Source organism: Equus quagga, chromosome 14 (genome assembly GCF_021613505.1).
Source record: "Equus quagga isolate Etosha38 chromosome 14, UCLA_HA_Equagga_1.0, whole genome shotgun sequence".
Classification (NCBI taxonomy): domain Eukaryota; kingdom Metazoa; phylum Chordata; class Mammalia; order Perissodactyla; family Equidae; genus Equus; species Equus quagga.
The window spans coordinates 12,081,677-12,109,372 of NC_060280.1; the positions used below are offsets into that span (position 1 = coordinate 12,081,677).

The window sequence follows — 27,696 nt, forward strand, 5'->3', positions numbered from 1 at the left end:
CCCGGCGGGCCCCTCCCCCGGAGGGCTCCTCCCTCCGCGGGCCCCTCCTTCCCCACAGACCCCTCCCCCGGCGGGCCCCTCCTCCACCACAGACACCACCTCCTCCCCGACCCTTCCCCCGTCAGGCCCCTCCTCCACCACAGACCCCTCCCCCGCCGGGCTCCTCCTCCACCACGGACTCCTCCCCCTCCCCAGACCCCTCCCCCAACGGGCCCCTCCCCTAGTGGCCCCCTCCCCGCGCCAGCCCCTCCCGGAAGCGCCGGCGGAGCGTCCCGCATGGAGCGCGAGCCGCGCGCCTCAGAGGCCGGCCCTGCGGCGGCCGCGCTCTTCGCTTGGGTACGTGACTCCGCCCCCGGCCGGGGCACTGGGACGGAGGGGCGCTCGGGGGCTGGGCGCTCCCGGCCTCGGCGTGGGCGGGCTGGGGCTTGGCGGGCGGCCGAGGCCGAGCCGGCCTAGGCTGGAGGATCCCGTGTTGGGGCTGAGGCGGAGAGGGCGGAGAGGGAAGGGCTTTCGCGGGGGGACTTAGGGGCCTGCTGTGGAGGGGTCCCGACCCGAGGGGCTGCGGCGCCGCGGGAAGAACCTGACTCCTGGCCGAGCGTCGGGTTCGGCGGGAGCCCTCGGGCCTGGATAGCGCCGGGAAGACAGCGTGGAGGGCTCTGCAGGGAGAGGACCGCCCCGTCTGAGCCCCGTGGGGCCACCTGTGCTCCACCCACCGTTTGGCCGGAGGCTGCAGGCCCTTCCCCAGCCCCACCCCTGCCTGGCGGGAGCATCCTCTGATGTGAGGCCTGCGGTGTTCGACCGTGCACGAGGCGGAGACCCTGCACATTTGCGGATATTCAGCTGTGACCGGATCTTACCTGTATTGGGGGCGTGGGGGTCTGCGCTGGTGTTGGTTTGACAGGAGCACCGAGAGACGGTCATCTTTATGTGTCGGGGGATGGGGGGGTGGGTGTCTGCCCAGGAGTGTGTGGCAGGCATCCATCCGATCAGCTGCTCGAGAACAAGCAAACCGAGTGTCTCCTAGTTCTTCATAGCACGTATCACAACTGTAATGAAATATGTATTTGTTCGAGTCAGTCTGCTTGGCTGGAACGTAAGCGTCCTAAGGGTGGGTTTTGTGCCTGGCTTGCTCAGGGTGCCAGGCACGTTGTAGGGTGCTCAGTAAATACTTGTTGGCTAGCGAGTGAATACCTGTGTGTGCCGAGCTGTGTGTTGGTCTGGGAACAACGCAAGAGTGAAAGACTTCCAGCTCTTGTGTCGGGAGAGGGATAACATCTATAGTGCAGTGAAAACCAGTATGTATTGATTAATTTTTAAAAAGGTGATTATCAGTACCAGGCAGAACTTGTTGAATGTCAGGCTGCAGACTGGCAGAAGGGAGAGCGTGGTGTGGCCTGAGGGAGCCTGGCTGGCTGAGTATCTTTGGGGTGGCGCTTGAACTGGGGGTGGAGTTGGGGATTGAATGTGTGCCTGGGGTGGGTGGCTGTCTCTGGCGTTTTCCTGGCAGGAGACTGGGGTCTGTGTGTCAGCTATGACCTTGTCCCCGTGAAACAGAGATGTTGTTGAACCTAACGCCACTGCTGTGTTTAGGGGCCTGCTGGTGTGTTCTTCCTGCTGCATGATCTTCGGGGAGGCGTGTGTTAGTCTGCTAAGGCTGCCGTAACAAAAGACCACAGACTGAGAGGCTTCAACAGGGGCAATTTATTTTCTCGTAGTTCTGGAGGCCAGAAGTCCAAGATCAAGGTGTCAGCAGGTTTAGTTTCTTCTGAGGCCTCTTTCTTTGGCTTGCAGAGGCTGCTTCTCTCTGTGTCCTCATGTGGCTTTTTCTCTGTGTAAGAGCATCTGGTGTCTCTTCTTAAAATGATACCAGTCGTCCTGGATTAGGGACCCACCTGTATGGTCTCATTTAACCGTAATTACCTTTTTAAAGGCTCTATGTCCAAATATAGTCACATTCTGAGGTACTGGAGGTTAGGGTTTCAACAGATTAGTTTTAGGGGAACACAATTCAGTCCATAACAGGGGATTTACCTTCTTGAAGGGATATGTGTGTCCATGGTGGAGGGGTGTCTGGAGTGTTTGTAAGGAAGGGAGGCAAATAGAGTGGTCGGCCATATGCAGTATTAAATTTTCCTTTGTTTTGCTTTATCCTGGATTTAGGGCCTCTTGCTGCATTACAAAAATTGAGTGCCATACTTTGAATCCCAGAATGCCTGTGTCTTCCCTTACTTTCTGTTTGGCAGCCTGCAGTCCTGGTAGTGGGGCAGCCACAGAGGTCTCAGGGCTGACAGAGAAATCCTTTGCGTTTACACTCCATTGATCTTTCTTAGGTAGGGACTCATAGGGTCTTACAGTCATTCGCTATAAAATATATGCACACCTTCTCTGGGTCAGCACAGTTTCAGATGCAGGAGAAATAGCAGTGAGCAAAACAAAGTTCCTGCCCTCATGGAGTTTACTTTTTGGAGAGGGGGAGGTAGATGGTAAATAAGTAAACAAATATGTAATGTCAGGAGTGCCATGAAGAAAAATAAAGCAGAAAAAGGGGATAAAGTGATGGGGTCGTACAGTCAGCCTCCTGCCAGGTAAACCTTGTCTGTCTCACTATCCTGTTTTTTCTTTTTTCTTAGAGACACAGTATGGTGTAATGAAAGGAACGGGGTATCTAACTTGTTGCCTACCCAGCTGTGTGACTATGGAAAGTTGCTTAATCTCTCTGAGCCTTAGTTTCTTCATCTGTGAAATGAGAGTGATAATGCCCATCTCTTCCATTTTTGTGAGGATTAAGGGTGAATGCTTACCCCATGGAGAAGCACTCAGTAACTGGTAGCTAATATTGCTTCTGAGGGCCTCTGGGACCTGTGCCCCTGCCCTGGTTTGCTCTTCCCTTGGAGACCTTGCAGCTAGGATGGCTGTGGAATAGACCACAAGGGATAGGAGTTTGCATGTATGTATGTATGTATGTGTATGTATGTATTTTTTGTAGTGGTTTTCCTTATTCAGGTGTCTTAAAACATGAAGACGTTTTAAAGGTTTTGCTACTCATCTTTAGGAAGAACCAGCCAGGAGTAGATACTTGGATAAATTATAAGGATGTCTGAAATCTTAATAAGATTCTTCCTGCAGGGTCCACAATCCTTTATCTCCAATTTTGAATACAAAAAGCTCTGGAAACCCAAAACTGACCTGACATAAGGCTCTTTATAGTCTTTGCCCACTTACTGTATTTGTAGCTTTTACTGCAGAAATAATAGTTTTGCTTATAAGTGCTGCTCCAGGACCTTGCAGCAGTATACATGATTTATATATGGTATTACTATTCTTAAGTCTATAAAATTCTGAACCTGAAATACATCTGGCTGCAAGGGTTTTGGATTAGGGATTCTGGACCTTTATTGTGTAATAACAGTGATAGACATATTGCCCACCAAGGGGAAATCTGTTCCCTTACAGGAATCTCAGCATGTGAATCTTGGAGTCACAAAACGTTGTACTTGGAAAGGGCCTTAGAGATCATTGCCAGCCTCTTTGTACAAATGGAATAACAACGGTGTGCCCTGCGTGAGGGCACAAAATCCTAAGCTCCTTTGATTAGAGAAAGATGTTGCAGTTTCCCCAGTGAGCGTGTGGGGAGAAGGGACAAGATCTGTTCCCAGGGCATTTCCCACCCGTTCATTCCCATTTCCCCTCCTTCTTTCTTTCCTTAGTCTCTCTAGATAATTAGCTTTTATCAGAAGGAACTCCCATGCTCTCCCCCAAAGGCAACACAGGGGGCCTGGGCATTGGAAGGGGAAGGTGAGGAGTATCTTTGGATAAGCTGTGGATGCTAAGGGCTCCTCTCACATGGAAATGGTGGTGTCATGGGGGTGGGGCCACCAGCTAAGTATGGGTTTCCTATAACAGCCTCTTAAGATGAGCCTGTGAAATCCCATCTGTTATAGGCTCTGAGAGGTGTGTCAGGGTGAGAAGGATAGAGACAGGTAAGTACACACTGGCAGTTAGGGTTCCCATACTTTTTTATCCTTGGCTTATTTTATCCCTAGGGTGCAAACAGCTATGGACAGCTTGGCCTTGGCCATAAGGAAGATGTGCTTTTGCCCCAGCAACTGAATGACTTCTGTAAACCCGGGTGTGTCAGGAGGATCACGGGAGGAGGGGGCCACTCTGCTGTGGTCACAGGTAACTTCCTTCAGGAGTATAGAGCCCCTAATTTTCTTATCTAAACATTTTCCCTTAGGGGGTCATGTTGCCATCTTTCAGCCTTTTGTATTTTGCAGAGGAAAACATTTTTGTGATGGAGCCAAGTTACCATCAGAGAATCCTAGATTGTCAGAGCTGAAAGGACTTCATATAAATGAGGTTCAGAGAGGATAACTGACTGCTTAAGATTACAAGACAAATTAGTGGCAGAGTTGCGACATGTATCACATTTTATACCATATATTGCTATTTAACTTTCACACATGATTTAGAAGTCTTTGCAATTAGATTGAATATTTCTTGAGAGCAAGAACTTTGTATTTTCCTTAATCTTCCCTCACAATACCTAGGATAGTACTTAACAAGTTCGACAAGTGCTGTAAAATTGCAAAAGAGGGCATATTGCATCCTGGTGAAGAACATGAGCTCTGGAATCAAACTGCCTGGGTTCAAATCCTGGTTCTGTTATTGATTTGCTATGTGGCCTTGGGCAAATTACTTAATTTCTCTGTGCCACAAGTTTCCTCTCTGTTCCACGGGGCTAATAATGGTGGATGAGCAGAATCAGAGTTAAAGGGCTGCAGTATGACTTTTGTGGGTCCTTGGCACTTTTGCCTTTGTGGACTCTTTCCTCTATGAAGAAATATTTAAGATTATATTTTACAACTGCATTGATATAAAGATTAATATAATTCAGGCTAGATTTAGTATTAGATATCATTTTGTTACATTTATTTTTTCTTATTTTAAAAGAATTTAAAATGAAAACATTTTTGTGGGCCTCTAAAAGTATTGTGGGCCCTGGGCACTGTGCCTAAAGGATAGTCAGCCCCACACATCCAGCTCTTAGAACAGTACTTGGCACATTCTACTGTTTGATGGTGGCTTTTATTGTTCCAGTAGACGCTCAATTTGGTGATTGATTGGCCACTGCTGTAGGACTTGGAGTTTCCATTTAGATATTAGATTTGAACCCCTTGGCCCTGTGCCATTTGGTCCAGAGCACATTAATATGCATGGCTGATTAACGTGAGGGGGAAAAAGTTATGAGTCTGTGACTCCAAATAATTAGTGAAATCCTTTTGCTCCCTCTGGCAGTTGTAATTTCTCCTATGCACGCTATCACCAAAGCTTTATCTTTTGCAGATGGAGGAAGCCTTTTTGTTTGTGGCCTGAACAAAGATGGGCAGCTGGGGCTTGGTCACACGGAGGATGTCCTGTATTTTACCCCCTGCAGATCCCTCCTTGGCTGTCCCATCCAACAGGTGGCCTGTGGCTGGGATTTCACTATTATACTCACAGGTGAGTTGACTCTTAAGTAAGTCTTTATCACCTCAAAGGCTTTGGGTGAGAAAAACGTGGTGGTGGGGATGCTTATTGAATGAAAGTCTGTCTGTGTTTAAAAACACATGCAAATGTTCTCTCTGCTTGTCAAGCAGAGCTTTAACAGTAAAGCTTTGGGCTGGAAAACTTTTGCCAGAGACTGGGGGAATGATCTAGATCGCTTTCAGTGGCCACTTTCTGTCCCAGAAGTTCATGTTAGCTGTGTGTCTGGGCTTGCCAGCCACTACTGCCAGCTAAGGGTTGCTTACGGGGCATTGTGGTGGGTTGTATGAGGAAATCAGAGGCTGCCAAAACAGTAATAGCAGCTTTTGCCCAAAGAGGAATTAAAAAAAAACATAAATAAACATGGCTGGGCAGAACTGTTCAGTCTCTGCGAAGGCAGATAGCAGAATAGGATGTAGAGGGTTATGGGCAAAGGGCTGATAGGATAATGCTCTTGGGAGCAGCTGGCAATAGGTACTTTGTCAGCTCATTTCTCCCTGGAAGCCGTTTTGACCTTTCTGTTCAGCTTTGCCCTGTCTAGCTTGCCATCCTGGATTGAAAGGACCATCTAGAGTTCTGACTGGGCTCCCTCTTTGTCACAGTCCTCTTGCAAGGGCATCTTCTGACCATGTCACCCCTGCCCCAAACCCCTGTGGATTCTCACAGGCATAGCTCAGACCCCAAGTGTTTAAGCATATGGCCTCCAGGTGCTCTTCCCACCAGTCCCTGTGGTTGCCTTGCCTTTTGTTCTCCACACTCCTCATACTTTCTTCCTAGTGAGACCAAGCAGTCCGTACTGCTCTCTGTCTGGAACAGCCCCTCAGCTCTTATCCCGTCTTTAGAACCCTGATCAGGTGTCACCGTCTCTCTTCTGCAGAGCGGTTCCGTCATGTGTGTTGAATTTGGTAGTAATTATTAGAATCTGAATAACAGCTCTCGTTTATGAAGTGCTCAGTGTGGGCCTCTGGAGAAGTTGCATGGAGTGAGCAGATAACGCTGTTTCCTGCTCATCTTGGGAACCGGTCATGAGAAAGATGCAGAGCAATCACACAGGTGGAGATCGCACTGCTGGGTTTTTACTGATAAAAGCTAGGTTGGAGACCTGGGTTAAGTGTCAGGCCAAGTGGTTCTGCTAACACTCCCCTGATCCAAGCCTACCCCCCAAACTCTGGGACTTCCTAAGGGGAAACGTTTACCATGTGTCAGCCCAGAGTGCCTGAGAAGAAGGTGCTAAGCCACACGTGTCCTGTTCCTTCTCCCAAACTCAGCAATTGGCTAGGTTACCTGCTGCCCCCCCCGCCCCCCATCCTCCGGAAAGCAGTGAGTATGGGGAAGGGCAGGGAGAAAGGCCTGGAAATTCCATCACATGGAGACCTGAAAAGTGGGAGATAAGTATCTTCTGCTCCCAACACCAGGCCCTGGGCTGAATGTTCTGCACAGCTCCTCTGCCGTTCATTGGGTGGTGTACTGGAGAGTCGGCGTGAAGCAGCCCTGTACCCACTGGTTTTACTCCTAGAGGGGTAAAAGCAAGGACTGTGGTTTGAATGTGCTGAAGCCCAGGGCCCCGCTTGCTCCTCTCACTCCCTGTGCTCTTGTCATCCCTCAGCATTTGCCCACTGGTCACAGATATCTTACTTCTGAGGTCTGTGATTTAAATATTTGTATTTTGCAGGAAATGGTCAACTTCTGTCATGTGGATCCAACTCCTTTGGCCAATTAGGAGTTCCTCATGGGCCTCGAAGATGTGTGGTTCCCCAGGCCATTGAGGTAAGGAAGGCACCTAATCTTTAGCTTGCCTGTGTCCTGTTAAAGCGTTTCCAGGGTATTAGAGTTATTCCTCCACAGACCAAAGGCTGGCTGGGTCCCTGAACACAAGCGAGGGAGTTAGAATTTAAGTTGAAAAACTCAAGTTCTTCTGGGAAAAATTAGGTTGAGAGGATGGATCTTATGAATGAAAAACCTCCGTTAGTTCTCAGACATGTAACTCTTTGTGAAGTAAAACAATACAGATAATATATCTTATAAAGACATTAATGGCATTTTACAATTCTAAAATTAGTGTTAGTGGGAACTATGTTAGAAACAGGTCCAGATAGAAGTGACTTGCCTGAAGAAACCAAGCCAGGTAAATGGTGTAGGCCAGTGCTGTCCTGTAGAAATATAATGTGAGCCACATGTGTAATTTAAAATTTTCTAGTAGCACTATTTAGAAAAGTAAAAAGAAACAGGTAAAACTAAGTTTTAAAACAATAGCTTTATTGAGATGTAATTCATGTACCATAAAATTTACCTTTTAAAAATTTATAATTCAGTGGTTTTTAGCATATTCATGGAGATGTACAGCCAGTCACCATTATCTAATTTTAGAACATTTTCATCACTGCGTACCCGATAGCAGTCACTTCCCATTCTCTCCTCCCCCAGCCCCTGGCAACTGCTACTCTGTCTCTATGGATTTGCCTATTCTGGACATTTTATATAAATAGAATTATGCAGTGTGTGGCCTTTTTTGTCTGGCTTCTTTCACTTCACGTGATGTTTTCAAGTTTCATCCATGTCGTGGCATGTAGATGAAATTAATTTTAATAATTTTTAAACTAGTCCAATGTATCCAAACTATTATTTCATTTTATATGCCACCAATATAAAACTTTGTTAATGAGCTACTTTATATTTCTATATTTTATACTAAGTCTTTGAGTTCTGGTGTTCCCTTTTTCCTTGCACTGTCTCTCACTTCAGTCTAGTCACGTTTCCAGTGCTCTGTAGCCACATGTAGTTAGAGGCTACCATGTTGAACAGCATGAGTGTCAGATAGGACTCCTGGCCCGATTTCAGAGCTCTTTCACTGATACTTTCACTCATACTTAAAATGTACACATTTGTGAGGATTATGTTGTAAGTGAATTTTTAAAGAAATTATGCTGGAATCTAAAATGAGTTCCACCACCTAAGCTGCTCCACTCATCTCTAATTTCCTTAAACTCTGACTAATAGTGGGAGCTCTATTTTCATTGGAAAGAGCTTGTGTCTGTTCCTCTCATCTTGCTGAATTCCACTTGATCTGTGGGGTATTATTTGGGGTCATGATTTCCGTGGGGTTTTAGTCCCTTTGGGCTGTTCAAACAAAAATACCAAAGACTGGGTGGCTTAAACAACACACATTTATTTCTCACAGTTGCGGAGGCTGGGAAGTCCAAGATCAAGGCACCAGCAGATTTGGTGAGGGCCAGCTTCCTAGTTCATAGAGTGCTGTCTTTTTGCTGTATCCTTACATGTCAGAAGGGGCAAAGGCACTCTCTGGGGTCTCTTTTATAAGGGCATCCATCCCTTTCTTAAGGGCTCTGCCCTCATGACCTAATCACCTCCCAAAGGCCCCACCTCTTAATACCCTCACACTGGGGATTAGGTTTCAGCATGTGAATTTCACGAGAGCACAAATGTTCAGTCCATAGCACGTGGCATGCACACACGTCTAGACTCCAGTCTCTGTTGTAGGAAGTGTTACAGCTTCCGATCGCAATAGATGGCTTTTTAAGAACCTACATATGAGTTATAATTAATTTAGCTTAAGTCACATGATTAAAGAAGACAGAGAGGAACATTAGTTAAGATATGTTGGATGATAGGATCAGAAGGTAAAAGCGTTTGGACAGGCTGTATCCTATAGAGCAATGGGAGGAATGTGCCAAAGTGAAATATGATACAAAATTCATTCATTTATTTAAAAGCAACTATTGTGTATAGGCGCTGTGATTAGGCAGTGGGGACAGAGGTGAGTAAGATCCGATCCTAGCATTTGAGTTCTTGTAGTTTAGTAATACATGTTAGCTATGGAAATACCTAAATGCATCACCATGTTAGAACTATGGTAGATATGATATATCTACCCCAAAGGGGGAGTACTGAACTCATTCTAGAGGAAATGCATCACCATGTTAGAACTATGGTAGATATGATATATCACCCCAAAGGGGGAGTACTGAACTCATTCTAGAGGAAGAGGGGGTGAGAACAGGCTTATGCTTAGTCTTGAAAGTTGAGTAGAAGTTTGCCTGGCTTGGGATAGTAGGTTGCACAGAGCAGGTACAAAAGCAGCACAGTCCAGACAGAAGGAACCCTGTAAGCGAAGGCATGGAAGCATAAAACAGGAGGGTTTGGGATACTGCAGCAGTTTACTGTGATTGGAATACAAGGAAGTGGTGGAAGTGCCACCGGGGAGCGGGCAGCAGGGAGGTAGTGTGACAAACGCTAAGTCCACTGTGTTAGAGAGGGTGGGATGGGGTGGTGCGGAGGATGGAGGGAAAGAGGATGACTCAGGAAACTCCTGCTGATAATCCAAAGAGATGATTCTGGCCCAAACTAAAGCAGCAGCAGTGGGGATGGAGAGGAAGGGCTGGAGGTAAGTGGTGTTGAAGAGATTGAATCCACATGTCAAGTCCCTCAGTTACGGTTTTTTTTTTTTTGAGGAAGATTAGCCCTGAGCTAACATCCACCACCAGTCCTCTTTTTGCTGAGTAAGATTGGCCCTGAGCTAACATCTGTGCCCATTTTCTTCCGCTTTATATGTGGGATGCCTGCCACAGCATGGCTCGATAAGTGGTGCTTAGGTCTGCTCCTGGGATCCAAACCGGTGAACCCCGGGCCACTGAAGCAGAGCCTGCGAACTTAACTGCTATGCCACCAGGCCGACCCCAGCCCTTCAGTTACTTTTGAAAAAAAAAAATTAAAAGAAAAATTTTAAAGGACGATATGTTCAAATTATTATTAGCAGTAAGATTTGGTCTTTCCCAAAGCTAATATGATTGTGGGCTGCATTAACAGAAGTATAGTCTCCAGAAGGAGGGAGACCAGAGCCCTGTCCTTTGTGCTGGTCAGGCTACATCTGGGATGTTGTGTTGTGGTGTGGGTTTGGTTCGTAAGCCCTAGACATTAAGATGAAGAAGACTGAGACCCTGCCCTTGAGGGCCTTAAAGTTTAGAAAGACACTGTGCACTGTAAATAAACAAATGTGGTAAAGCCCCAAAGGGGCTGTGATTGACGTATATACAGTCCCTTTAAAAGCGAGAGGCTGGGTCCCAAGAGCATGTTTAGAGGAGGGAAGCCAAGAAGGGTGAGGGAATTTGAAATCAGGTGGCAGCTGATGGAAGTGGGGTGTTGGGCCTAAAGAAGAGATATGTATTAGTTATCTATTGCTGTGTAATAAATTACCCCAGAATTTAGCAGCTTAAAACAACAAACGTTTATTGTCTCACAGTTTCTAAGAGTCAGGAATCTGGGAACAGCGTGGCTGGTCCCTCATGAGGTTGCAGTTGAGGCGTCAGCCGGGGCTTCGTGAGGTCTGCTGGAGGCTCTCCAGGCTGGTGGGACCACTTCAGCGGTCTCTCACCTGGCAGGCGGCTTCAGTTCCTTGCCAGGGGGGCCTCTCTATGGGACTGTTCAGACATGGCCTCTGGCTTCCCCCAAGAGTGATGGGGGAGAGAGAGAGGTCAAGCAAGAAGCCTCAGTGCCTTCTATCACCTAGTCTCTGAGCCGCTCATCACTTCCTTATCCTCTTCATTAGAAGCAAGTCACTAAGTCCAGCCCACACTCAAGGGGAGCAGAATAATGGGCACATCTTGAAGAGAGGAATCTCAAAGAACTTGAGAACCTATTTTCTTTTTGGTGAGGAAGATTGGCCCTGAGCTAACATCTGTTGCCAATCTTCCTCTTTTCTTTTTGCTTGAGGAAGATTGTTGCTGAGCTAACATCTGTGCCAGTCTTCCTCTATTTTGTATGTGGGATGTTGCCACAGCATGGCTTGATGAGCAGTGTATAGATCTGCACCTGGGATCTGAATTGGCAAACCCCTGGCTGCCTAAGTGGAGTGCACAAATTTAACCACTATGCCACTGGGAGGGCCCCGAGAACCTATTTTTAAAACCACCACAAGATGTCTGAGACAGGACATGACAACTGTCTTCACATATTTGGAAAGCACTGTCAGAAACTCTAGACAGAGAAGTTTGGCTCGCCTAAGGCGATAAATGGAGCTGTGCAAAGATGAACAGGCACCTGGGGAGGTGGTGAGCCGTGTCACTGGAAGTAGGTGTTTGGGGGGGGTTAGACAACCACATGGTGGGTGTATGGAGGGGTGTCTGGCATTGGATGGAGAGTGGACTAGCTAGAGCTCAGCAAACTAGAACCCTTGGTAAATAAAGTTTTATTGGAACACAGCCATGCCCATTCATTTCCGTAGTTATTGTGTATGGCTGCTTTTATGTTACGGTGGCAGAGTAGAGTAGAGTGACCGAAGACGTATTGCCTGCAAAGTCTATCTGGCCTTTTACAGAGAATGTTTGCCAGCCTTGGGCTGGATGACCTTGCAGGTCCCTCCCAGCCCTGAGAGGCATTGTGATGGGGTATTTTTAAAAGACTTTTGTCTTTTAGGGACACATGTGCAAGTATTTATGGATGGAAATATTGGGGGTTGGGAGCTCTAAACCAATCAGACACCTGATGAGGGCCGTGCTGCCTTGGATTTGGGCGTGAGTTATATAACATTTTGTAGATGGCTGATTCTGAGATCTCCACCCCTTTCTTTGTTTTGACAGCCCCTGAGAGAGAAGGTTGTTAGTATTGCTGCTGGACTGAGGCACGCTTTAGCTGCTACAGGTGATCATTTTGCTTTTGTTTTTTAAATAGGCATGTAATAAGGAGAAACAGCTTTATGAAAAAAAATTTTTTTAAGTTCTTTTTAAAAAAATTTTATTGAGGCCACATTGGTTTGTAACATTGTGTAAATTTCAGGTGTACATCATTATATTTCAGCTTCTGTATAGACTGCATCGTGTTCACCACCAAGTCTAGTTTCCATCCGTCACCATACATTTGTGCCTCTTTACCCCTTTTGCCCTCCCCGACCCTCTTCCCCTCTGGTAGCCACTAATCAGTTCTCCTTATCTATGTTTTTGTTTGTTTGTTTATCTTCCACATATGAGCAAAATCATACTGTATTTGTCTTTCTCGGTCAGACTTATTTTGCTTAGTACAATACCCTCAGGGTCCGTCCATGTTGTTGCAAATGGCACGATTTCATCTTTTGTTTATGACTGAGTAGTATTCCGTTGTGTGTGTGTGTGTGTGTGTGTGTGTGTGTGTGTGTGTGTGTGTATGTATATAGTGTATAAATATAGGGTATAAATATATAGTGTATGTATCGTGTATATTTATATATGTATCTCACATCATCTATATCCATTCTTCAGTTGATGGGTACTTGGGTTGCTTCCACATCTTGGCTATTGTGAATAATGCTGCAATGAACATAGGAGCGCATGTATCTTTTTGAAATAGTGTTTTCATAGAGAAACAGAGCTTTGGAAGAAATAAACTTTAAGGAGTAATTTGGAGTGTCCTGCTGGTTGCAGTTCTGATTAAGAGGAGGGGACCTAACACAGATGTCATGTGGGAGGCGGGAGGAAGGAAATGAAGTTTTTAGCTCTTTCTTATGTTCTAGCCATGGTGCTTGGTTCTCCTGATTTAATTACTACCTCATTTAATCCTCACCACTGCGCAGTGATGTGAGTTAAAGTTCTCCATATGAAGAAACTGAAACTGAGGTCTGGAGAGGCTGATGCACTGTCCACGGTTACACAAGGGAGTAAGGTAGCAAAGGTAGGGGTCAGAGTCTAGGATGGTCTGGATTCCAAGCCCAAGACCCACATTCTTTGCTGTAAACTGCACTGCTTTCCTAGTGGATTTTAGCGTTTATTAATTTAAAACCTTCAAATAAGCTTGTCTCCTGAACCATGAGAGGGTGACGGCTGTGGGGCTGATGCTGTGCAAGGTGGAGGGTGGAAAGTGGGGAGGTGGTGGGTGTGGATGAGCGATGACCCTTCTTTTTCTCCCTGGCTCATTGTTCTGCTCCCACTCCTGTGGGCTGAAGGACAGCTCTGATGGCTGTGGCAGCCGAGGCTCAAGTGCTTGGCGAGTCCAGCTGTGGAGTGGGGAGAGAGGAGGAGGCGAGGAAGAGGCTGGTGCAGCGCTGGGCTGATGGTCGCCTGGGGTTTAGTGTTGATTATACTTAAAAAAAAAGTTTAACTTTTTATTTTGAGATGATTGTAGATTCACCTGCAGTTATGAGAAATAAAATAGAGATCTCATGTACTCTTTTCCCAGTTTCTCCCAACGGTAATATCTTGTGAAACGACCGCGCAGCAGCACAACCAGGATGTCTTGATACAGTCAAGATACAAGAGTTTCATCACACAAGGATCTCTCTTGTCGCTCTTTCATAGCCACACCCACTTCCTACCTATCCCCACCCCATTCTTAGCTCCTGGCGACCACTCTTCTGTTCTCCAACAATAATGTTGTCATTTCAACAATGTTATATAAATGGTATCATGCAGTACACAGCCTCCTGGGCTTGGCTGTTTTGCTCAGCATGATTCCTTGGCAATTTGTCCTAGTTGTGTCAATAATTTGTTCCTTTTTTTTTTTTTTTTTTGTAAGATTGGCACCTGAACTAACAACTCTTGCCAATCTTTTTTTTTTTCTGCTTTTTCTCCCTCAATACCCCCAGGACATAGTTGTATATTTTAGTTGTGGGTCCTTCTAGTTGTGGCAAGTGGGACACTGCCTCAGTGTGGCCTCATGAGCAGTGCCATGTCTGCGCCCAGGATCCAAACCAGTGAAACCCGGGGCCTCCAAAGCATTCAAACTTAACCACTTGGCCATGGGGCCAGCCCAAATTTGTTCCTTTTTATTGCTGAGTAGTATTCCATTGTATAGATATACCACTGTATTAGTTTAGTAGGGCTGCCATAACAAAATACCACAGATTGGGTGGCTTAAACAACAGGAATTTATTTCTCACAGTTAAGGAGGCTAGAAGTCCAAGATGAAGATGCTGTGAGGGTTGCTTTGTGGTGAAACCTTTCTTCCTGGCTTGCAGATGGCTGCCTTCTCACTGTCTCCTCACATAGTCTTTCCTCTATGATGTCTCTTCCTCTTGTAAGGACACCAGTCCTATCAGATTAAGGCCTCGCTCTTCTGACCCGTTCAACTTTGGTTACTTCCTTATAGGTCCCATCTCCAAATACAGTCACCTTGGAGGTGAAGGCTTCAACATATGAATTTTCAGGGCACACAGTACAGTGGGTAACAACCACAGTTTGTTTAACCAGTCACCCACTGAAGGATCTGGTTGTTTCTAGTTTTTGGCCATTAAGAATAAAGGCATAAACATTTGTGGACAAGTTTTTATGTGGACATAAATCTCCATTTCTCTGGGATAAATGCTTAGGAGTGTGATTGATTGCTGAGTTGTATGGTGGCGGTTACCTTTCCTTAAGCTGCAGCTTCTCTTAGAAATTAGCAGGGCTGTAGAGTTACCCATCATTGGTTAACTTGCCCCTTTCTTGCGAAATTTCTGTAATTGCTAGTTATGTGTACATTTCTGTCCAGTTACAAAGCAGCACAGTTTACATCATGTGTTTGATAAACTTAATTGTAAGTCCTCCCCTCCCCTATTTAATCTGTAAATATTTCTGCATGCAGCTCTAAAAAATAATGACTTTTTCTGAAAATACCGTCATCTTACCTACAAGAAATTAACATTAATTCTGTAACTTCGTCCAATATCCAGTGTTTAAATTTCCCTGATTGTCTCAAAAATATTTTTTTTACAGTTTGTTTCAATCAGGATCTGAATTAGTCTACACATTGCACTTGGTTGATATGTATCTCAAGTCTCTCTCTTTTAAAATATTCATTTATTCCTTTTAGTTATTGTGATAAAATACACATAAAATTTACCACCTTAACCATTTTTAAGCCTGCAGTTGAGCGGTAGTAAGTACATTCACATTATTGTGCCGCCATTACTACCGTCCATCTTCAGAACTTTTTTCATCTTGCAGCACTGAAGCTCTCACTCCACTAAAGAGTCCCTCCCCGTTCCACCCTCTCCCCAGACCCTGGCAGCCACCGTTCTACACCCCTCATACAGCTAACTCATATAAGTGAGATCGTACAGTATTTGTCTTTTTGTGGCTTATTTTACTTAGCATAATGTCCTCGAGGTCTATCCGTGTTGTAGCATATGTCAGGATTTCCTTCCTTTTTGAGGCTGAATAACATTTCATTGTATGTATATACCACATTTTGCTTATCCAAGAGACACTTGCATTGCTTCCATGTTTTAGCTGTTGTGAATAATGCTGCTATGAACATGAGTATACAAATATCACTTTGAGATCTTGCTTTCAGTTCTTTAGGAAATATACCCAGAAGTAGAATTGCTGGATCATATAGTAATTCTATTTTTAATTTTTTGAGGAACTGCCATACCATTTTACATTCCCACTAACAGTGCACAAGGGTTCCAAATTCTCCACATCCTCACCAACACTTATATTCTGTTTTTTTTTGTTTTTTTTAATAGTAGCCAACCTAATGAGTATGAAGTGGTATCTCATTGTGGTTTTGATTGCACTTCCCTAGTGATAGTGATGTTGAACATCTTTTTGTGTACTTATTGGCCATTTGTCTATTTTCTGTGGGGAAATGTCTATTCAAGTCCTTTGCTCATTTTTAAAACAGATTGTTTTTGTTGTTGAGTTTTAGGAGTTCTCTATAAATTCTGAATATTATTTATCAGATATCTCATCTCTTTTAATCTATAAATTCCTTTTCATCTTTCTTTTTTTCCCTTGAAAGTTATTTGTTAAAGAGATGTTAAGTTTTGTTTTATTTCAACACTGTGTTTTGCTCACATTGTGCTCATCACTTACAATTCACAAAGCAGGCTAGACTGTTTACAGCCTAAAGGACTATTGGTTATAGGATACTTCCAGAGGAACAGAACCTTAATGTTGCCATTGGGTGATGGATTGTAGTTACACACATCTGACTATAGACCCAATGTATAAAATTTCATCTACACATTTATATGAGGTTCAGAACATGGGTACATGAATTAGCTTCAGTGGATATGGAAATAAGAGGCCATTCCACTGAAATAATGGCTATTAAGAAGCTATCTTGCAGTCATAAATATGTATTTATTTGGCAATTAGGAATGTCCAAGTCCATGTTGGTATAGTAGAAAAGGCAGTACATTAGGTGTTAGGAGAGCTGAGTCCAGTATTTTCTCTGCTACCAGCTCCCTGTCTGACCTTCGACAAATCGCATGCCCTCTTCAGGGCTCAGTTTTCTCATCTAGTTAATGTGAGGAATGGACTTGATAATCTTCAAGATTCTTTCCCACTCGGTCTGGAGTCCGAGTTGTCCTTTCAGGTTAATCATGAACAAGGTGTCATTCTAGTTGACTCTGCAGGAGTGTCCTGGAAGTTTTTGGAGGGAGTTTTATATGTTGGAATTTTCTTTGATGGTCTTCCATTGCCCTGAAAGTTGGGCTTGTGATTGGCGTGGCGGTCATCCTTATGACCAGTCATAGGGCCCCTTGAAGCAATAGGCTTCTCCATAATATGCATGTTAACTGAGAATGAATTGAGAGTCTCCCATAGAGTGCAGTTCAAAGAACAATCTGGTCTTATCTGGATAAGCATTTTCTCTTTTTTCTCTTCTGCTCCATTGGGAAGCAAGTGGCATCGTGTTCCAGTGGGGCACTGGCTTGGCATCATCTGGACGGCGGTTGTGCCCTGGGGAGACTCTCCCACTGTTTTTGACAGCAAAGGAACCAAGCAGAGTGACAGGTGAGGCCCTTATTTCTTCTGAGTTCTATATTTATTCCTTGTCAAGAAGTAGAGACACAGGCATGCAGAAAATGGGTAAATGGAGTTTTGCTATTGTTGTTTCTTGGTCTCTCTGTCTTAACTCTCTCTGTTGGTTGCTCTGTTAGTCTTGCTGGGATTTTTGAGGGCCCAGTAAAAGCGTTCCTCTTTGCTGCCAGAGTTTGGAACTCATTGAGAGAGAGATGCGAGTCAAGTAGGTGGGGATCAGAATGCTAGCTCCAGAACTGTTAAAAGGTAGGTTGGAAGATGTGACTTAGGTGTTTGGAAGTAATGTATAGCTACAGAGAGCCTTTAAATTCTGGCTCCTGGATGGAACTCACCCACCAGGCACTGGAGCAGCTGCGTAGTCGGCCCTGCTAAGCTTCCTGCACAGCTGAGGACAATGAGGAGGCACCCTCTCCACAGGCAGGCACATCTCACAGGGAGAACCCAGAAGGACTGTCTCACGTGTGCAGTTCCTTCTCCTCAGGGGAAAGCAAGTGTGAGCAAGAATGTAGAGAGAGGGCCTGGGAGTGTTCCCCTAGGGAAATCTCTCCATAGGGCACACGAGGAGTAGGTAGTAGGTATTCTGCCTGTGGGTCTGTGGGTCAGTTAGCCTATAGGGCTGTCTCTTTTTCTCTGTTTCACTCTGGGACTCAGTCTCTCTCTCTCTTTCTCCCTCCCTCTCCCTCTCTGTCTCTTAGCTGCTCTCTCCCTCTGCTCTACACTCTTCGTGGGCCTTTCTCTCTCTGGATGGAGCACCATGTCTCTGTCTCTCCTCTTCTCCCTGTCTTCCTCTCTCACTCTTACTTTGTACCACAGGTACTGAGGATTGGCTGAAGGAAGAACCTCCACAGGAAACCTCTGCTCTCCTCTAGCTCAGAATGAAGGAGGGATTTGTGAGGGTGGTGGGAAGGGGGGAAGGAAAAGGGAGGGGTAAGCCTCAGTGGAGTGAAGCACAGGATGTCGGGATTATTCCGATTTTCTTAAGTCCTGGAGGCTCTCCTTCAGCTGGGGTGAGGTTAGCCGCCCTGAAGCTCATGGGTTGAGTTGGGGGGGTACTCAGAGGAGGAGAAAGGGTGCTGGATGCTGGACCGAAGTCCACTTCACATGACACTGGAAACATTCATAATATGAACTCCTGTTTCCCAAATATTTTTTCCTGCCTCACCAGGGTATTCACTGCTCCCTGGGCATATCCTCCTTTCTCATTTTTCTCTGTGCCTAGGGGCAAGTTGTTACCTCTGCCTCTTCATTCTTGTTGTCCCTGCAGAAATCCTGATAATTTTTCAAGGCTTAGCTCAGATACAGCTTTCTCAGTAAAGACTCTTCCCTCTTCTTGCCTCTGTTGCCTTTTCTTCGTGTGCATGGACAGCACAGGGTGTTATGTTATTATGAATTGATTATATGTTTTCCCACACTCCAAAGATTATGAGCTTTTTAAGGGCAGGAACTGTGTCTACTTTCTGTTTTAGCACAAGACCTGTAACTAGAAGGAATCAGAAATGTTTTGATTTGATTTGATTGTAACGACTTATTTGGCATCTGCCTGGGGCACAGCTTAGGTTCAGGGCTGATTTGGAGGAGTTTTCTGATGAGACATTAGAATGGATCACGAACTTCCTGCCCTCAAAGCCTTTCACTTTTCCTTCTTCCATCTTTACTCTGTCATGTAGGTTCCGGACCTGGGACCCTGGGTGTCCTTTCCTCACTTGGCCACCAGGGGCCCAGGGCTTCCTCTCTGGTGAATGTGGTGGAAACCTTTGTTTTGTCCCTTCCTCCTTCTACAGGATACTTGAAGGTGTGAGGGGCATTTTATTAAGACACTCATTAACTAAAAGAAGTGCCAGAAAGAAGAATTACAGAGTAAGACTATTTCTTCACATGCTAGACCAGGTGACCACAACTTCTAGCAGAGTCGATCAGATTATACTTCGTCAGTGAAGGCAGGTAACTAAGGGAGGAAAAGTGCTGGATTTGGAGATGGAAGGCCAGTTCAAATTCTAGTTCTGCGGTGTGTTGTTAGAAGGCCTGGGTTTGTGTTTCAGTGCCTGCCTGTGATGGCTGAATGTATGAGATGTCGTCACTTCTAGGCCAGTCAATGGACAGAGCTAGGAAATATACATGTACAGACACATATTTATATCTATATATAACCTATATCTATTTATCGATCTCTACTAGAAACCATGAGTTTACACTGATTTCTCCAGTTAAAATCCAACGTTGCATGGTCAAGTCCAGCCTTCCACCTTTCTGTGTCTGGACCTTTCCTCTCCTCTCTGATAGTGAGAAATTTGCCTCCTTTATCCTCAGTACATTTACTTTTTTGTTCAACCCCCTGGTACGTAACCAGTCTCTCTACCATGCCGCCTATCTTCTTGGCCAGTGCCGCTGACTCAGACCTTTCTGTACTGGCAGAGTTTCTCCCCAAGCCCTGGTGGTGTTTCTTGAGTTCCTTCTCTGCCTAGTTTGTTCTGTTATAAATGTAATTTCAAAAGAAATTAATTTTTTTGTAGGCCTAGAGGATTCTAAGGCGACATGTGTTGTTGCTGGCTCAGATCACTCAGCTTCATTGACAGGTGGGTACCCGCTCTTTCAGGTTAACGTGCCATCCAGAATTCTGTAGGTTTCTGCCTCAAGTGGTGCTATCAGGACACAGAGAGAAGAGCATAGACTTTGGAGTCAGAATTCTGATGCCACCATTGGTGTGATCTTAGGCAAGTCACTTTACCTTCCTGAGACTGTTTCCTTGTGTATAAAATACCTTGTGGGTAGTTTTGAGAATTAAATATGCAAATACATGTAAAGCACTCACATGAAACATAGGCTCACGTCCTTCCCCTGAGTTTGTTTTCTCAACTACCATAGGGATGAGCGTATCTTCCTCTCAGGGTAATTGTGACTGTCCAATCATATAACCAACAGTAGATCTATATCTAATGTATTGTGATCTTATCCATTAAATGAGTTTCAGTGTCTAATATAACTCTCTAAGCTCTCTGTCTATCTATTCTCTCTAGCTGTTTAATCTCAAACTAACCTATTTTATCCACCTGTATCCTTCTGATCCATTTATCTATCTCTCTGTTTGCTCTCTTTGTATTTATCTACTCTATTTTATTTACTTAACTGTATATCTCTATTTTTATTTATCTTTCATCCTTATATCTTTCATTCTAGTCTGTGTATCTATCTCTCTAAATCTAGTTTTGTTTATATTTCTCTAATCTATTTTATATTTTTCTATATTTCTCTTGTTTATCTCTATTCCGTCTGTTTTTCTTTCTCACCCTCTATCTTTTTGGCTGTGCATCCATCCATACGTTTGGCACACCCAGCCGATGCAGTATAAACTTTCTAGTGACAATGCAGCATTTTCTTGAAAGTGAAGGTTCTGTCTTCCAAGGCCTAGCTTGCCCTGACCCCTGCTGGTGGACAGGAGACAGTGGCTCTGAGAGATTTGTTTTGCTAAGACCTCTCACACGGAGTTGAATGGTTTACATTTTTTAAGCAAAGGGAAATGACTTTCATCCTTAGTGTTTTCAGTGTTTTATGTGGCTGGTATTAAGGTGTGTACATAATATATGTAAATTAGTGATGGCCTGCATTCCTCAACATCATATTTGCCGTGCAGCCCAACTCAGAAGCTGCATTGTCTCTGGAGTATGAGAGCCATAATGTGAGAATTTAAATAGTTTACAAATTCTGAGCTATAGATAATTTATTTAATGAATTTAAAACAACCAAAGAACAAAAGAAATACCTACTTTTAGCCTATGTTTCATATGAAGTAGATTTATATATATGTGAAAAGGGTTGAACTGAAATGAATGCCAGCTATAAGGGACTCCACTGGTCCCATCTCTCCTTTTAGAGGAAGGACTGGAGGTCCCAGGGTGAGAAGTGACGTGTTCATGCCCCACAGTCAGTGAGGGTTGGGCAAGGCATTCTTTTCTGAGAGTAAGGGCAGACTAAGATGTTTCTATGCTGTTCTAATTAATTTGAAATGGCTGCATACGTAAACCTAGAGACTCTCTAATTTCTAGCTAACGTCAGTCTCTTCGAAAATCTTGTAATCAGTAAAGTTATTTATTCATATGTGGAGCACTTCTATTATGGTGTTTTTAAAACATAGATGTTGAATTTTTGTTTTATTGAGATGTAATTTATATATAAAATTCACCCTTTTAAAGTGTACAATTTAGTGATTTTTAGTATATTCACAAAGTGACTTGATTTTTGGTATTTTGAAAGTGACTTAAAAATTGTCAAGATTAATATCCCTCTTTCCTGGTCAAGTTCAAGCTGTTACACAGTGAATTTTGTTCAGTGCCCTTTAGACCTTTCCTCTGGAGTTGTAGATTATGTAACTATTTGGCATTGCCGCAGAATTTAATTTTGCCTGCTGATGCAACAGTGTAATGATCCGCATGTGGAAGACAGTTTGTCTTTGCGAAAAGGTGGTTTAGACTTACTAAGATAAATGAAGGCTCATTGCAGACACAGGCTCATCGTCAGTGGCATTTTGGTAAGCTAACCAGTCCATTTCATGGGTTGAGACTTTGGTGAGGGGCTCCTCTGCCCTCCTGTAAGGGGTCCTCATACTTTGCATACCCTGGTGAAGTCCAGGGAGATTGCCCTCTCTCTGGGCATGAAATACACTAAATTCACTTCATAGAACTGCAGAATGTCAGCGCTGCAAGGTCACCTGGGTGACAAAAAGGCTCTACTGATTTACGCTCCCTCATTTTAGACTTGATGAGACAGAGGCCCAGAATGTGAAGGGATGTGCCCAATGTCAAAGAGTGGTTGAGTAGCAGATGTAGAACTTGAACCCTGAATCCTGGCCTAATGTCCTTAGATACTGTTTGACTTTTGATAAGTTTTTGAGAATATACCAGACTGCCCTAGGGCAAGCAATACTGTGAAGCTTTATTGGGAGGTCACACAATGCAGGGAAGTGAAGACCTGGCTTCTAGTTCTGCTTGACTCCTTATTGGCCATGTGATCTTTAAAGGCATTTAACTTCTCTGAGCCTTGATTAATTTATCTTCAGAGGAGTGCTGTCTAGTACAAATGTAATGTGAGCCACATTTCAAAAAGTAAAAAGAAGTGGTGAATTCATTTTAATATTTTACTTAATCCAGTATATCCAAAATATTATTTCAATATGTAATCAATATGAAAATTATTAATGAGCTACACTCTTTTTGGGTTTTATTTGCATTGTCTTTGCAATCTGTTTTGCCTTTTTTGGTCTTACAACACATCTCAGTTTGGACTAGCCACATTTCAAGTGTTCAGTAGCCACTGTGTATGCCGTGTGCTGCATAGGACAGTGTAGAATCTTAAATGTTAGGGTTGGAAAAGCGCTTAGAGGCCATCCAAGGAGTCACAAACTGTAGGTTCATCGGCCAAATTGTAGCCCTTGGCCCCATTTTGTTTGACTTCCAGTTAAAAAATTTTTTGGATGTAAATTCCTGGAGACAAGTGTGTGTGCCTCTTGTTTGCCAGAGTCGCTCACCTGTCTGTCTTGTTACCACTGTCATCAGATCGTCTGCCCTTCTAGATCAACCACCCTCTCCTGCAGTTTCCAGCTGGTGAAACTAAGGCATGGAGAGGAAATGATTTGCCCAAGGTCAGTAGCTAGTTAGCAGATCCAGGAATAGAGCCAGAGTCACTTGACTCTGAATTTGCTCTCTCTCTTCCTATTAAACCGCAATGTCAGTCAGTCACATTCCTGCTTATATCACAGAATTATTGTGAGGGTCAGATGAGCCAAAGCGCCACACGGATGGGCTGTGGCAGTGTTGTGCTTTCTGCTGAACAGGGCATGTAGTAAAGTAAGCTTATGCTTGAAAAGTTTGTTTAAATAATGTGTCTTTTAACCTGTTATTTTTAAAAGTTAATATATTTTTTCCTAACAAAAGGTAATGCAAACATGTATTTTAAAAATGTAGAAAATAGTGAAACATATGTCTTGCAAATGGTAGATGTTAAATAAATATTTGTTGAATGGATTAATGAAGAAATAAACTCCCACATTCCTATTCCTTGACAAACTACTAAGAACATTTGGCCTTGTTTCCTATTTACAGAATTAAAAAAAAATCGTGTATGTTATGCGATACGTGAGTTTTGTATCTTGCTTTGCTCGACTCAACATTGTAGCATATGAGTAATACAACCTCTTTTAACCCCTTTTTGTTCTGACTTGTATTATCTTCCATCATTTTGGACTAATGTTCCTTCACCTCTCTTGTTCCCCTCTGTTGAAGATGCAGGAGAGCTGTATGTTTGGGGAAGCAACAAACACGGGCAGCTGGCTTCCCAGGCTGCTTTCCTTCCTGTGCCCCAGAAAATAGAAGCACATTGTTTTCAGCATGAAAAGGTCACTGCCGTCTGGAGTGGGTGGACACACCTAGTTGCTCAGACAGGTGAGAGAGCAGAGAACTTGTGGTTGGCAAGAGCAGCTGGGGGACAGCTGTCTCAATAGCCCTGGGTGCTCGGGATCAAGTAGGTTGGTTTTTACTGATGAAAAGCTTGAAGGGCTGGGAAGGGGAGGACCTGGGATGTAGTTCTGCAATTGTTGTGTGGGTTAGGTTAACTCCTTCGGGCCTCAGAGCCAGGAGGCTTTGAGAAGGAACCCATGGCAGCAAGCATCACCCGGAAATTCTCCAGGGTGTTGAGGCGTCTTTGCTGTGTCAGAGCTGAAGGGATGACTCTGTTTGCATTTCTGCCTGAGTCTAAGTTAAAGGCGTCAGAAACTGTGAAGTTAAAGATAAATATTTCAAGAGTGAGGCAGGAGCATTGCTTTGAATCGTAACTGACATATTTTGATTGAGATCTTTATTAACAAACTCTGTACATTGATTCAGACATCCAGAGGTTCCCTCACATGTTACCTTACTGTGCCATGCCATGCAGATTCTGGCATCTTTATCTTTTCTTAAGACTTCATGTAGTTCTTGTCTTTTCTGAGGGCAGTTCTCCTTTCCTGGTCTTCGTATTCCTGACTTTGTTCTGGGGGTTGTTTCCTTGCGGCCTCTCTTGTTCCCTGCCTTCCTAGAGCTCCTGCTGACTTCCGCAGCCTTTCCCAGACAGGCAGTCTGTAAATCTTAAGATCTATTATAGTGTCAAGGCCGTCTGAACTTCATGGGTTCTCGGGAGTCCCCTGGACTGCTCTTGGCCTGCTTGTTAGCTATACCCAGACCTCTGGACTCCCACATACCTGGTGACTGTTATTCCAGTACTTTCTGGCTTTTGTGGGTTTTCAGGTCAGCTTCAGTTATCTTTGGTAAGTCACACATACCACACATGTGAACACACAGACATAGACTTACGAGTATTCATATCTATGATGCTTTTAATTGGTCTGTAAAAGAAATTTTACGATCGTTTTGGGACAGAGGCCTGTATAACAAAGGTGTATAGTAAACTTTCCATGTTTACCACTTCAGAGGATGCTTTAAGGAAAGTTTCATTCGTTCGGAGGAAAATCATGACTTTCCTCAAAGAGGTTCAGACTGTTTGAATATTGGGACTATCCACAGAAATTTTTCTTAAAGAGACTCACTGAGCATAGTAGCTGCTTATTTGTATAATTGTTTCTTTTTTTATTGCTGTAACGTTGGTTTATAACATTATATAACTTTCAGGTGTACATTGTAATATATTTCGAATTCTCTGTAGATTACATCATGTTCATCACCCAAATTATAATTATAATCCATCACCACACATTTGTGCTGTATAATTGTTAATCTCTCTTTTCCTGCAGAGAGTGAGCTCTGTGAGGGAAGGCACCATATTAGTCTTGTTCACTTCTGTGTCTCCACTGCCTAGCGGAGAATATATTCGTTTCCTGCATTAAACTGTTTCTGGTTAAAAAGAGACTAAACGTACTCAGATGCATTTGAGTCAGCGTAGACAGCTAGGACTTCTGACCTCTTTCCTTGGCCTCACTGGTTCATGAACAGAAGACTTCAGTTTGTCAGTTTGGATTCAAGAGTCCAACCAAATCAGTTACTGTTTATAGGGAACCTATTGAGCGATGTGCTAAACCTTGGAGAAACAGAGGAGGAAAGACATGGGCCGTGTCCTTCCACTAGAATGTGCAGACAGGCTTAAGTCTAAGAATATAGAGATGAAAGACTTTACCATCCATCCACCCATCATACAAATGATGAGGATCTGTTTATGTACCATGCCTCATACTAGATACAAATCCTGCCCTCCAGGAGCCCACTGTCCACTAGTGGAGACAGACCTGTGATCAAGTTTCAGTACATTGCAGTCTGAGATGTGCAAGAACAGAGGTAAGTGCAGCATGCAGAAGTAGCATAGAAACTAGCAGTAGTGTGAGTAATTGGGTGTTAACAGGTAGGCGTTTCATGGTTAGTCAGCCTTCAAAGAATTGCAGTGCAGTAAAATGCACTTACTACCAAGTCATAGTGAGTATGGTTGAGTCTGTCAGTAAACCCTTTGCCTAGTTAGGTAGCTGACTAATGAAAGACATAAAGATGCTGCTCCTTTGATTCTAGCTTTGAAGCATTGTAACCGACGCTGATTTCCACGTCTGGGCCAATGGCCCAGCCCTTGGGGCAGGAGGTTGGAACCCACGTCCCTGATACTGTGTGAGTCACTCCAGCTGCTCTGAGCTCAGCTTCAGGTCTCCACCTCCACTTGAGAGTGATTTTTTGGTAATGTTTCAGCTATTTAATTAACTTGTTAATTCAGATCACTTGTTTATGTACTTTTTCACTTTCCCCCTTCTCCTAAGTCCAGAATTGTTCAAAGCTGGGATGTTTGAGTGCCCTGGTTATTGTACTGAATTTTGGGTAAATGAGCGTGTCTTGCTGCTTAATTCACCAATTTTGTGCTCCCTCTAGCAGCCGTGGAAGCCTTTGCCCTAGCCCAGTATCATTGAGAAGAAACACCCAGGTCTTCTAGTTTAATCAGACGCAGCTGCTCATATTAATTGGAACAAGATTTGCTTACAGGGTCAGAAGCAGCTCATTAGTGGAACAAGGAGTTAGTTGACTCTAGTTGTTTTCACAAGCTCTGGTGGTGGATTGTTCCTGGGACCTACCTATAGGCCACATCAGCACGGAGGCTGCTCTGTCTCATTCTGGAAGGCATTAGTTGTGTGATATTGATTAAAATTGATTAAGAGTTTATGCACAGTGACCATATATCTGTCCAGTAAGATGGGATGGGATGGGATGGGTTAGTCCCTAGACCAGTGATTTTCAACCACAGGTGATTTTGTCCCCCAGGGGACATTTTCAATGTCTGGGGACGTATTTGGTTGTCATAACTGGGGTGTGCTACTGGCATCTAGTTGGTAGAGGCCAGGGATGCTGCTAAACATTCTACAGTGCAAGGGCAGCCCCCACAACAAAGAAATACCCAGCCCCAAGTGTTAGTTGTGCCAAGATTGAGAACAGCTGCCCGAGACTGACATCCCCCGTGGTAGCTGCTTAGCTAGGACAGTTCACAAGGTATCAGAATAACTTTACAGTTTTCTGTATGGGAATCTGGGATGCAGTCTGCTCTCCCTCTTCAGGAGTCTGGTGCCTGCCTGCAGTGTTTGCAGTGGAAAAATACTTTTCTCTGTTAGTCAGAGGCACTTGGAAAAAGTCCAAGAGAACCTGTTCTAATCTGGGAAAGTTGGCAAGGGTACCTGTGTCTCAGGCTGATGGAGCTGCATTCTAGAAACCTTTCCCAAGCTGCTTAATGTCCCTGACCACTGTTCTCAGGAACTTCATGGGACTCCTGGGTGACTTTATCCAGGCTCAGTGACCTGCAGCTGTCTCATCTGAGCTTCATGATTTCCTGGCCTGAGGTGCTTCTAGTGAGAGTTGTATGGCAGACCTGGGAGCCTTCCTAGTTTCATGACCTTGGTCACTTAAATCACTTCGCCTGTCCAGGCCTCAATTTCCCTGTCTCTCGAGGAGGATATTAAAACCTACCTGCATTCTACATAGGACTGCTTGTGAACTTCAAATGAATAAATCTGGGAGAGAGATCCCGGCGAATTGTAAAATGCTGTCCATACATACGTGAGGGGTGCCTGAGGTTGGGGTATGTTAGTATGTTAAGGCGTTAGCTGTTGCTTTTAGAAAGACTTCTATTTCAACGAGGCCTGCGCAGAGCTTGAGACATACCAGCTTCTCCCCTGAGGGCTTGAGCTGGCCAGGGATGCGATGCTCAATATCCAGCTCTGACAGGCAGTTTCCTAAAGTCTTTCACTTATGTGCAGCCAGCAAGTGGTTCTTTTATATTATCAAAAATTTGGAAGATCTTCGTGGCCTTATAGGTCACCTTCCTTGTTAAATTCTCTGTTGTTCCTCCGTGGTGTTCGTCCCAATTTGTAATTGTATGCATCTCTTTGTATTCTTGTTTGTTTAATGACTAGACTGTAGATTCCCTGAGAGCAGTGTCT

General features: G+C 44.3%; 1 protein-coding gene across 3 annotated transcripts in view; it reads left to right on the forward strand.

Annotated features, from left to right (window-relative positions):
• Nucleotides 1-205: 205 nt before the first annotated feature.
• The window catches only part of SERGEF (secretion regulating guanine nucleotide exchange factor), a 213,006-nt gene continuing 185,515 nt past the window's right edge, over nucleotides 206-27,696 (forward strand). Inside the window, exons 1-8 of one of the 3 annotated variants that reach the window (XM_046685028.1) lie at nucleotides 206-336; nucleotides 4,044-4,179; nucleotides 5,347-5,502; nucleotides 7,199-7,293; nucleotides 12,120-12,180; nucleotides 17,115-17,228; nucleotides 19,766-19,828; nucleotides 23,528-23,686. In XM_046685028.1, the coding sequence (XP_046540984.1) occupies nucleotides 277-336; nucleotides 4,044-4,179; nucleotides 5,347-5,502; nucleotides 7,199-7,293; nucleotides 12,120-12,180; nucleotides 17,115-17,228; nucleotides 19,766-19,828; nucleotides 23,528-23,686 (844 nt within the window). In that variant the 5' untranslated portion in view covers nucleotides 206-276. Of the gene's footprint in view, nucleotides 337-855; nucleotides 1,109-4,043; nucleotides 4,180-5,346; nucleotides 5,503-7,198; nucleotides 7,294-12,119; nucleotides 12,181-17,114; nucleotides 17,229-19,765; nucleotides 19,829-23,527; nucleotides 23,687-27,696 lie in introns of those variants that run through there. The other 2 variants (XM_046685029.1, XM_046685030.1) reach the window with 2 other exon arrangements.